General features: G+C 38.3%; 1 protein-coding gene across 1 annotated transcript in view; it reads left to right on the top strand.

Annotated features, from left to right (window-relative positions):
- Positions 1–11,779, top strand: part of NETO2 (neuropilin (NRP) and tolloid (TLL)-like 2) — a 171,824-nt gene that overhangs the window by 57,918 nt on the left and 102,127 nt on the right. Inside the window, 2 exon segments of the mRNA XM_006878339.1 lie at positions 9,580–9,693; positions 11,338–11,778. Coding sequence (XP_006878401.1) covers positions 9,580–9,693; positions 11,338–11,778 — 555 coding nt within the window.

Here is an 11,779-nt window from a genome sequence, read left to right as displayed (position 1 = left end):
GAAGTCATACTGTTGGCTTTTAAAAATAAATTTATAATCCTGCTTTTTGGTGTTTGTTTTTAAAGAAAATACCACCTTCAAAAAATCTTCTGTGTATAATTTAAAAACTGGGAATTTCAAATTTCATTGATTTTTTTTCAACAAAGGACCCAGTTGGAAACTAGCCCTGTGATAAGCTCAACACCGTAAGTTTTTACATTCTTACCATTATTCAAACTATTGTACTATTTATTTTGTTCTCCAAACTGTTGATAATTTGTGGTTGTTTTGTCTATGAGACATTGACCTAGCCATGGAGGGCTAGAGCTGAGAATGAAGTGGTGGGAAATGCACAAGAACAGCCAAACTTGCAAATAGTATCCATTTGACCTAGTTTCAATGGCTTTTGATGATCAAAACTGGACTAGAGGAAGATGAAGATGTTTGATAAAGGAAGCAAGTGTAAATTGCTACAATTTGATGAAAATGTCCTGTACTTATGGATGTAGTAGCTCAAAATACCAACCTAGAGGGAAGGAGTCTTCATATCAAGGGTCAAGCCTATCCCCTTAGCATATCAGATTGGTAGAGACAGGCAAATTAAACATTGGCTACCTAAAATGGGGGTAGGGAAGGGCTATAAAGGAATGAAGTGACTGGCTTACAAGTTTTCAAGAGGGAGTTTAGTTAATATTACATTCCAGGAACAGAGGACCTGTTTAGCAAGAGGAAAGGGCATGAACAGAGCATGGGACCCTAACCAGTGAAGCAGCGACGTCAGAGATGGAGGCAGAGGTGATGGTATGGAGAGATAGAACAGCTGAGGACTCTAGACTCATGAAAAACGAAAGGATATGTGCTGGTGGGCAGGAGGCAGGTTTGCAGAATGTGCCCTTTGGTTGTTTAAATGATTTTGTATTCCTGAGTGTTTTTTTGTACCTCCAAAAAACAAAATGGAAAACAAGGAATAGAAGCAAATACTGTTAAATGGTGATGCATGGAGGGGATTGTAATCATTGCAGTGAAACAAAATACAATAGGACGAGTGCAAAACCGATGTTCTCCCATGTAAACTATCACTCAATTCACAATAAAAGCTTTATGTGTGTGTGTGTCCATGAAAACAATATTTCAGAAAAGATTTCTACAAATGTGCTAATTCTGCCTGAGAGAATTACTTCCTGTCTACTCACTATAGATTGTAGATGTGACTAAAATGGTATAACTTGACTTGAAGAGACAGTATAGAGTAGTACTCTGAGTGTGTTTGAGATCTTCCCAAGCACCGAATATGGATATACCTGAACCTTTAAGAAGAGATATGGATTTAGGAAAATAATTTCTAAGACTAGAACTGTGAAAGCAGCAGAAGGTATTTTTGTTAGAATAAACCATAATTTAATTTTCAGTGACATATTGCCTAAGGGCCTCCTCCTATAGGCTTAGTTGAAAGACAGTATCGTCTTGCAGTATCATTGCCACTGCCCATCAAAAGTGAAGGGAGTGAAAACCCCAGCCTTCCTCTTCTTTCCCATGCAGTAGCCCAGGGGAAGGTAGAGAGTCCCCAGGCTTTAAATAGAGAATGGTTAACAGTGGGCACTACTTTTTGCAATTATCTCTGTTCCTTATTTATTGAGAATTATAATTTAGCCATTTGTCACTAGCATCCCATGTTAATAACTGATACCTTAACTCTTATAAAGCAACCATGTTTATCCAATGAAAAGCCGTAAAGTTTAAGATACCTGTAATTATAAATATAACTTAAATTTCTCTGACACAGAATCTGACAAAATCAATACTTTTCTATTTGCCTGATATAATTTGAGAGCAGTTGAAATAACTATAATAAAAGCTAAGGATACTCCTTTCACTGTATATCTAACAAGAAACTCTGGCCTGCCACTTCTGAGCTATAAGAGCCATTAAGGTATCTGTAGATAAACTTAAAAGCAAATGATGGTGTGACTTAGAAAGCAGAAGACTAAGCACACAATGTTATTTATAACCATGTCTAGCTTGGTTTGGAAATAGCTTCTCTCCCTTGCATCCTGTTTTGTGAATTAGATAAACTAGGTAGTAGAATGAGAATATGATATGTAATGGTATTGTTAAGTGCCATCCAGTTGATTCCAACCCATAGCAACTCTGTGTAGGGTTTCCAAAAAGCAGCTTGAACCACTGACCTTGCAGTTCAGATGGCTTTGCAGTCTGGTTCATTAAGCCACAGCGCCACACCAGGACTCCATATAATACAATGCACTATCTAAAAGAATTGTGGTATGATAGATAAAAACAGTAAAGAAGATTAGATTTTAGAAGTTAGGGATTCCAAAAGTCTGTGTGTTTCCTGGGCCATTTGTTAATTTTCAAGTGCACCCTTATGTGCGCTACAGTTTTCTGAATATGTAATACAATTGAAGTAAGTATACTAGCCAATTTTGTGAAGTAAAACACCTTCATATATCCTCATTGTGTTTTCTGTTCTTTACCTATTTACTTACTTATGTAACTAATGCCTGTTATCCTTATGATGAACATTGAAACCAGTCATTTTTTTTAAAAATCAGGAAATGCTTATTTTAATTGGGAGTCCTGGTGTGGTGTTGTGGGTTAATGCGCTGGACTATAAAGTCATTTGAACTGTAAGGTTAACGGCACTTAACAACAATAACAATACCTCTTTACCTTATGATGAGCACTGAAACCATCAGTCATTTTTTTTTTAATCTGGAAATGCTTGTTTTAATGTTAAGTCATACCATTTTGAAGATTAACAGTCTCTGAATGAATGAGTCATTAATAATATAATATAATATAAATACTTAGATTGAGAACATAATAAAACTAATCATTCCATAGTCTTACCAAATCAGTCTGTGTATACTCTAATTGATCGCATTAATTGAGAGGAAACTAAAGGCAAAGAGTGAACTGTTAAAGCAGTTTCTTTTGCTTGGTTGATTGGTTGGTTTTTCACATTCTGCTGCACAGCACTGTTCCCGAGTTATTTGCAGTTCTTAGCTGTTTAAGACTTTTCAGTCACACAAAAATAAAACCCCACTGCTGTCGAGTTGATTCTGGCTCATAGCAACAGAGTACAACTGCCTATAGGGTTTCCAAGCTTGTAAATATTCATGTAAATAGACTGCCTCATCTTTCTCCTGCAGAACGTCGATGGGTTCAAACCACAAACCTTTTGGTTTCTAGCTGTTTGCTTTAATCATTGTATCACCAGGGCTGTAAGAGTCACCTCTTTCTTATTGTGTGTCATCATAGCAATCCTTTATAGCGTTTCCCAGAGTGACTGGTGGATTTGAACTGCCAGCCTTTCTGTTAACAGTCCAGTACTTAACCTGCAGTGCCACACCAGGGCTCAGGAGTCATCTGATGTTGTTGTTAAGTGCCATCAAGTGGGTTCCAAATCATGGCAACCTTGTATAGGGTTTCTAAGGAGCACTTGGTGAATTTGAACTGCTAACCTTGTGGTTCACAGTCCAGTGCTGATTCTACAGCACCACGCAAGGTGTCCCCAAGAGTCACCTGCTATTAGTGCCGTCGAGTCGGTTCCGACCCATAGTGACCCTGTTTAAGGTTTCTGAGGAGCAGCTGGTGAGCTTGAACCACTGACCTTGCTGTTCAAACCGACCATGCAGTCCAGCTCATTAACCCACAGCACCACACCAGGACACCAAGAGTAAAGAGAGGTTTTATTTAAAAGCAGTTTGGGGTGTGTTCTTTGAACCTGCATTTATCAAATTATGTATTCAAGTTTTCTTGAGTAAGGAACCCTATAAGTAGTGTCCATTTTTCCAACCCATATTCAGAGCCAATTGAAATTCAGACAAAGTGAATCAGGAAGCTGAATACTGAAATTACTAGTTTTTTGTTACTGATAATGTAATTGGAAAATATAGTGAGATATTCCAAAGTATCTTAATACTGTACCATAGCATTTCAGATTTGCCAGAAGTGAGCATAAATCTTGACATGACCAAAGAGCTAGACAATCAGGTGTTTAACAGATCTGTAAGATGAATAACATAAAGATTCAAAGTGCTGATTCCCAAAGTAAATTAGAGATGTGGCTGAGCTGTGAAACACCTAAAGAGAGCCTTCTTTTTATGTATTTAAAGCTTTTATTGTAAATTTTTGTTTACAGGGCAGAACATTTGTTTTACACTCATCCAATCGTATTTTATTTCATTGCAAAGATTACAGTCCCCACCATGCACCGTCAGTTAACGGTATTTGCTTCTATTCTCATATATTATTTCTTTAATGTACACAAAAACACTCAGGAGTATATAATTTAAACAACCAAAGGGCACATTCTGTAAGCCAGCCACCTGCCCACCAGCACACAGCCTTTCTCTTTACATGAGTCTAGAGTCCTCAGCTGCTCTATCACTGCATGCCCTCATCTCTGTCTCTATCTCTGGTGTTGCTACTTCTCTGGGTAGGGTCCCACATTCTGCTCAAGCTCTTCTCTCTTGATATCCTAGGGTCCTCCGTTCTTGGAATATAAGATTAACTATTTCCCCTTTTTTGTCATGTAACTTGTACCTTTACATTTGTAACAATGACAATGAGTCCTGGTAACAGTTACTCACTGTTGAATCAAAAGAATTCTATTCAGTAGAGATTCTGCCTTCTGCTGCTAATTCTGAAACTAAACTCCCTCTTGAAAATTTGTAAGCCAGCTGCTTTGTGTCTTTTAGCCTCTCCACCCCCACCCCCATTTTAGATAGCCAATGTCTCTAAGTTGCCTATCCCTATTAGCCCTGTGTACTGAGGAGTTTCTGGTGTGGCATTGTGGGCTAATGCATCAGACTGCAAAGTCATTTGAACTGTAAGACTGGTGATTCAGGCTCACCAGCTGCTCCTTGGAAACCCAGTACAGGGTCGCTATGGGTCAGAATTGATTTGATGGCATTTAACAACAACAGCTAAGAAGATTTGATCCTTGATGTGTAGAATCCTTCCCCTCCATTGGTGTTTTGAGCAACTATATCCATAAGCAAAGGTCAATTTCATCAAATTGTAGCAATTTACACTTGCTTCTTGTATCAAACTTCTTTATCTTTCTCTAATCGAGTTCTGCATAAGGTCGCTATGAGTCAGTACCCACTCGATGGCACCTAACAACAATAAATCGAGTTCTGATCATCAAGCCATTTAAACTAGGTCAAATGGGTACTGTCTGCAAGTTTGGGTGATCTTGCACGCCTCCCTCCACTTCATGTCAGCTGGACACTTCACTCAGCTCTAACCCCAGTGGCTAGGTCAATATCCATGGGTTCAATAGTTTCCAAGTTTTCCCACACTTTGAACCAACCAGCCCTTCCTCTTCTCTCTCATTTCAAACACAGCAAGAGTCTGTGGAACATGGTCAAACTCATCTCATGTCTTTATTGCTACCTTTCCCTCACTTCGTTCATAAGTGTACCAAGGCAGTCACTTACAAACCTGCTCGTGTGTTCCCTTTGAGTTTCAGTCTTGAAAGGGGGTTTGTTCTGAAGGACCTAGATGGTTTCTCTTAATGGCTCTCATGAACAAACGAACAGCTCGTTTGTTCTTGTGATAGCCAAACAGTCTGCTTTTCTCTCTCTTTTTTTTTTTTCCTGCTGGTCTTTCTTTCTAGAAGTATCTTCTGTTGCTGTAGCTGTTCCAGGCTGGTTTGCTTGTCCTTTCAAGTGGGAATGTTCCACCTCAGATGGGGCTCAGGATTCCACCTAAGGTCCTATACACTACAAAGAATCCACAAGAAACCTATTTTACTGGGAAGTTCTAGAACCCCTTTCACATATCCTAGTAAGTTATAAGCTGAAGATGGGCTTACAAGCTTTCTGTAATAATCATATTTCCTGATACTCCTTTCTATCCCACTTAAATGTCTTATTTTGTAATAGTGGTGGTGGTTATGTGCCGTGGAGTTGGTTCCGACTCATAGCGACCCTGTACAGGGTTTCTGAGGCTGTAAATCTTTACAGGATCAGAAAGCCTCATCTTTCTCCCACCAAACAGCTGGTAGTTTCAAACTGCTGACCCTGAGGTTAGCAGCCCAATTTCGTAACCACTATGCAACCAGAGCTCCTTATTTTATAATGTTGTTGTTATTAAGTGCCGTGGAGTCGGTTCCGACCCATAGCAACCCTGTACAGGGTTTCCGAGGGTGTAAATCTTTATGGGAGTAGAAAGCCTCATCTTTCTCCCGCGGAGCAGCTGTTAATTTCAAACCGCTGACCTTAAGGTTCGCAGCCCGATTCGTAACCACTACGCTACCAGAGCTCCTTTTTATAATAGGCAAGGTAAATCAATATCCACAAGAGAGTGAAGCAGTTTAACATTATTTCCTCTCTTTTAGCTCTTCAGTCTATGCCCCAATCCCTGTATCACAGAGCCCTGTTCCAAGGTTGAGTATACATCACCATTTATCTCTGTCGCATTTAGCCCATGCAAATAGTGTTGCCCTGTCTTCCTTGTTCTTCCATACTCCTTCTACTTCTTGTGTATATTGCCCTCCCCATCACTGGAGCTATGATGTGACTATCCCCTAACCTGTGCCTTACTGCCTCCTCCATCCCACCCCTGATAATCATCACAGATTTTTTTTTTTCTTTTAGTATGTACATTTTTTTTGTTGTCAAACTTTTACAATAATGGTCTTATGCAGTATTTGTCCTTTTATGACTGACTAATTTCACTCAGCATAATGTCCTCGAGGTTCATCCATGTTATGCGGTGTTTTGCAGCTTCGTCGTTATTCTTCAAGGCAGCATAGTATTCCACTGTGTGTATGTTCCAAAGTTTGTTTATCCATACTTCCATTGATGGGCACTTAGGCTGCCTCCGTCTTTTTGCTGTTGTGAATAGTGCTGCAGTAAACATTGGTGTGCACCTAGTTCCTCATGTTCTGGCTTGTATTCTTGTGCATACATATCAAGCAGAATTGCTGGATCATAAAGTATTTCTATTTCCAGCATTCTGAGGAATGTTGTCCAGAGTGGAACTGAACCATTTACATTCCCACCAGCAGTGTAGGAGGGTCCCAGTCTTTCCACATTCTCACCAGTGCTTTTTGTCCTCTGCTTCTTTGAACTTCGCTGTTAATTTCTGTTGTGAGATGATACCTCATTGTAGTTTTGATTTGCATCTCTCTCTAATGGGTAATGGGAGTCCTGGTGTGGTGCTGTGGGTTAATTTGCCAGACTGAAAAGCCATTTGAACTGCAAGGTTGGCAGTTCAAGCTCACCAGCTGCTCCTCGGAAACTCTTTATAGGGTCGCTATGGGTCGGAACTGACTCGACGACACTTCACAACAATAACAACAACAACGGGTAATGACCATGAACATTGCTTGATGTTTTTTGGCTGCCTCAATGTCTTCCTTGGTGAAGTGTCTGTTCATGTGCTGTGCCCATGTTTTAATTGGACTATTTGTCTTTTTCTTGTAGAGGTGTTGTAGTTTCTTACAGATTTTAGAGCTTAGTCCCTTGTCTGATAATGTCGTTGCAAAAAAAATAATTTTTGCTGTCTTATGGGTTCCCTTTTTGCTCTTTTGGTGAAATCTTTTTATGTACATAAGTTTCTAATTGTTAGTATGTCCCAATAATCTATTTTGTCTTGTGTTTGTACAATTTTTGTAATATTTGATAGTCTTTGTGTGCCCTGTATCAGAGCCCTTAAATTTGTCTCTCTTTTTTTGTTGATGACCTTTATAATTCTGGGATTCACTTTTAGGTCTTTAATCCATGTCAAGTTGGTTTTTGTACATGGTGTGAGACAAAGGTTTTGTTTCATTCTTTTGCATATTGATTTCCAGTTTTGTCAGCACCATCTGTTGAAGAGACTGTCTCCCCTCCATTCAGTGTACTCTGGCCCTTTGTCAAAGATCAGTTGGGTATATGTGGATGGGTTAATTTCTGGATTCTCAATTCTGTTTCCTTCATCTATGTATCTTTCATTGTACCAGAACCAGGCTGTTTTAACCACTGTAGTCATGTAGTAAATTTTGAAATCAGAGAGGGAGAGGCCTCCAATTTTGTTCTTCTTCTTAAGCAGTGCTTTGCTTATCTGGGGATGCTTTCCTTTCCACTTACAATTTATAATCATTTTTTCCATTTCTTTAAAGAATGTTGGGATCTAGATTGGGATTGAATTATACCTATAGATTGTGAGAACCCTCTCTTTAAAAGAAAAGAAATCTTAAATTTATAGCCGTTTTTATTTGATTAATATTTTGCATTTTAGGTGAAACTTGTCAGAGCAAATTTAGCTCCTGTTTACATGTTTTTAAAATAATGATCCTGTGGCATTGGTTCCAGTTTGCACAGTGTGTCAGCATTCTCACTTCTGTTCTGTTTGTTGTGTTTCCACTGTTCTAGCTTCCCTTCCCCCTTGGACTTTGAGTAAATGTTGGATCACGCTTGCTATTTTAATGACTCTTAGTGTATATTCTTTAAAAGACATAATGTTTAAGGGGTAGGAACCCACTCAAATCCATTTTGAAGGCTGTTTGTTGTTAAGTACTGTCAAGTTGGTCCCACCTCATAGTGACCGTACATAGGTTTTCCGAGACTTTAAAATCTTTGCAGGAGCAGAAAGCCTCATCTCTCTACCTTGGAGCCACTGGTGGGCTCAAATCTCCCACTTTGTGGTTCACAGTCCAGTGCTTATCATATGGAGCCACCATACTCCCTTTCTTATAAATGCACTTAATATTCATTTTGGAAAGAAACTTTAAAAAAAAGAAATACAAGAAAATATTTGAGGTTCTATATTTTTGATACAGTGTGATATTCAACTATATTTTCTGAAATTAAAAAACACATAGAAATTATTTAGGCAGAAAATACTTTTTGTCTGATTATGACTTCAGAAGTCAAAATGATTTCATTTCTGGCATTTCTGTCACCATTCTATAATCTTGTTTAAGTGGATGGAAAAGCAAGCTGTCCCACATCTGGACTATCCAATTTTTAGTCTTTACACTGAGACACTTAATGGTACATGTTTGTACTTCTATCTCTAGTGTAGGTCATTAATTCATGACAGAAGTCCATACACACATTGGACCATAGTCCAGTATAACAAGTAGTTACAAATGCAGTGAGAAATGCTACATAGAGAAGTTTATGGAGTGACTAGCTACCCTAGGAGAATTGATACAAAGAGCAACATTTGAGATGTTCTTTAAGGATTGATAAATGTGATTGATAAATGATCTCCAGGAATGGAAAGGAGGCATTCCAAGCTGAAAGAACAGCTTGTACAAAATATGAAATTACATGATAGATATGCCATTTACCTTTGTTGTCTTTTAAGAATTTGAAATATTTACCAGGCTATATATTCCATAAGGGCCATGGGAAATGTACTTATAGGATCCTTATATCCAAATGTCCTTTCAGTGGCCAATGTAAGTAGAGCTTCACTCGGGTCAGAGAACACTGACCTTTGTCTTACCATCTGTAAACACAGAATACATTCACGGAAATGCTTTTGAAGTAAGAAATGAACTTTGTAAAGTTAAGTATAAACTAAGTAGAGTTTGTATGTTCTCTTTTCTTAGCAAAACAGCTTTCTTTTTTCCTACAGCTCCCTGCACCGGCAGCACTTTCTTTTGCCATAGCAACATGTGCATCAATAATTCTTTAGTCTGTAATGGTGTTCAAAACTGTGCATACCCTTGGGACGAAAATCATTGTAAAGGTAAGTTCAGATAAAAAGTCAACCTTTTTGAAAGAAAAATAGCAGTTCTTGTCATTAAGATAGCCTTTTCTACAACTACACCTAGCATAACTGTTTTAGCAGAAATGGAGTCATGTCATCCAAATGTTCTCTTAAATGGATCATAGACCTTCCTGAGATACTGGTTAAAACAAAGGAAATGATTGGTTCTAACCAAAGAAACAATTGGTTTAGGGTAGCTTTGTCTCTTGTTCTGTAAAAGTACATTTTGCTCTTAGTTTACTTTTTGTCATTGTTTAAGTTTGGCATTGGTATTGCAGGGATCCCTAGTTAATGCGCTCAAAATAATTTTAAAATAGCCTAGCATAGTTTTCTTTTAAAACTATAGGAAAAGACTATTTAATTTGCATACTTAATGAAAATCAATCTACAGATTCAGTGATATTGCAAAAGTAGAACGCACTTTAAGAACTTCAGATTTAATAAAATTTCCTATGCAATATTTCTAATATATACTTTCTGAAAGGTAAATATACTTCATTTTGTTGTTGTGAAGTGCCATCGAGTCAGTTCCGACCCATAGCGACCCTGTATAGGGTTCTAAGGAGCAGCTGGTGAGCTTGAACCACCAACCGTGCAGTTCAAACTGCTTTGCAGTCTGGCGCATTAACCCAGAGCACCATGCCAGGACTCCACAAATATACTTCATGGTAGTGAGTATATTTGGTAGTGGTCAAATGTCTCTAAGTTAGCTGTCAAATTATTGTCTTTGAACTAACCTAAAATTCTAAAGGTGATGTGATTTGATATTGTTATCTTGAGTACTTGACATGAAATATTTTCAGGTAATCATTCAAAAACCGTTGTTGTTGGTGTTGTTAAGTGCCATCAAGTTGATTCTGACTCATAGTGACCCTGTCTGTATAGGGTTTCTGAGGAGCATCTGATGGGTTTCAGCTACCGACCTTGTAGTTTGCAGACCAGTGTTGATCCTACAGCGCCACATCAGTAAACCATGGTAATATAGCAGAGTGGGTTGGGTTCGCTTTATTTTTATTACCAGAGTAGAAATATTGTGGCTGTACTTAAAAGGGATGATTGGTCAAGCCTACCATTGATCAGAAAACTGAACTTGATAGAACAAAAGTATTTGTTTTGGCATATTCTACATTTTTGCATTTAATTTGATTTGCAACTTATATGCTTTCAAGTATCTCTCAAAGAACCATGGTGGCACAGTAGATTATACATTGAATTGCTAACTGCAAGGGATGTGGTTCAAACCTATCAGCCAGCCACTTCCATGGGAGACACATGAGGCAGTCTGCTTCCATACATATTTACAGTCTCAGAATCCCTAAGGAATAGTTCTTTTTCCTATACAGTTGCTATGAACCAACTAAACAGCAATAGGTTTATGTACCTCTCAGTAAATGAACCAAGTTCTTTGTCTTTTCTGTATTTTGTATAGCTGTTTTGTGATAGATTGTTTGAATCATAAATCATAATAATAGGGTTGTTTTCTTTGTCTGAAAACCCAGTTTTAAGTTGCATCTTCTCTGGTGTATTTGATCCCCAAATGTTCCACTTTACCTTAAAAATATCTTACAAATTGTGGCAGGACTCAAATTAATGATTTTTTTTTGTGTGTGTGTGTCTCCACAGAGAAGAAAAAGGCAGGACTATTTGAACAAATCACTAAAACTCATGGAACAATTATTGGCATTACATCAGGGATTGTCTTGGTCCTTCTCATTATTTCTATTTTAGTACAAGTGAATCATCCTTGAAAAAAGGTCATGGCTTGCAAAACTACTTTTAATAAAACTGGATTCCAAGAAGTGTTTGATCCCCCTCATTATGAACTATTTTTGCTTAGGGACAAAGGGATATCTGCAGACCTGGCTGACCTGTCAGAAGAGCTGGACAACTACCAGAAGATGCGGGGCTCTTCCATTGCCTCCCGGTGCATTCATGACCATCACTGTGGCTCACAAGCCTCCAGTGTCAAACAAAGCAGGACCAACCTCAGTTCCATGGAACTTCCTTTCCGAAATGATTTTGCACAACCACAGCCAATGAAAACATTTAATAGCACCTTCAAAAA

This window comes from Chrysochloris asiatica, unplaced genomic scaffold (assembly GCF_000296735.1).
Source record: "Chrysochloris asiatica unplaced genomic scaffold, ChrAsi1.0 scaffold00204, whole genome shotgun sequence".
Taxonomy (NCBI): domain Eukaryota; kingdom Metazoa; phylum Chordata; class Mammalia; order Afrosoricida; family Chrysochloridae; genus Chrysochloris; species Chrysochloris asiatica.
This window is presented reverse-complemented; position numbering and strand designations above follow the sequence as displayed.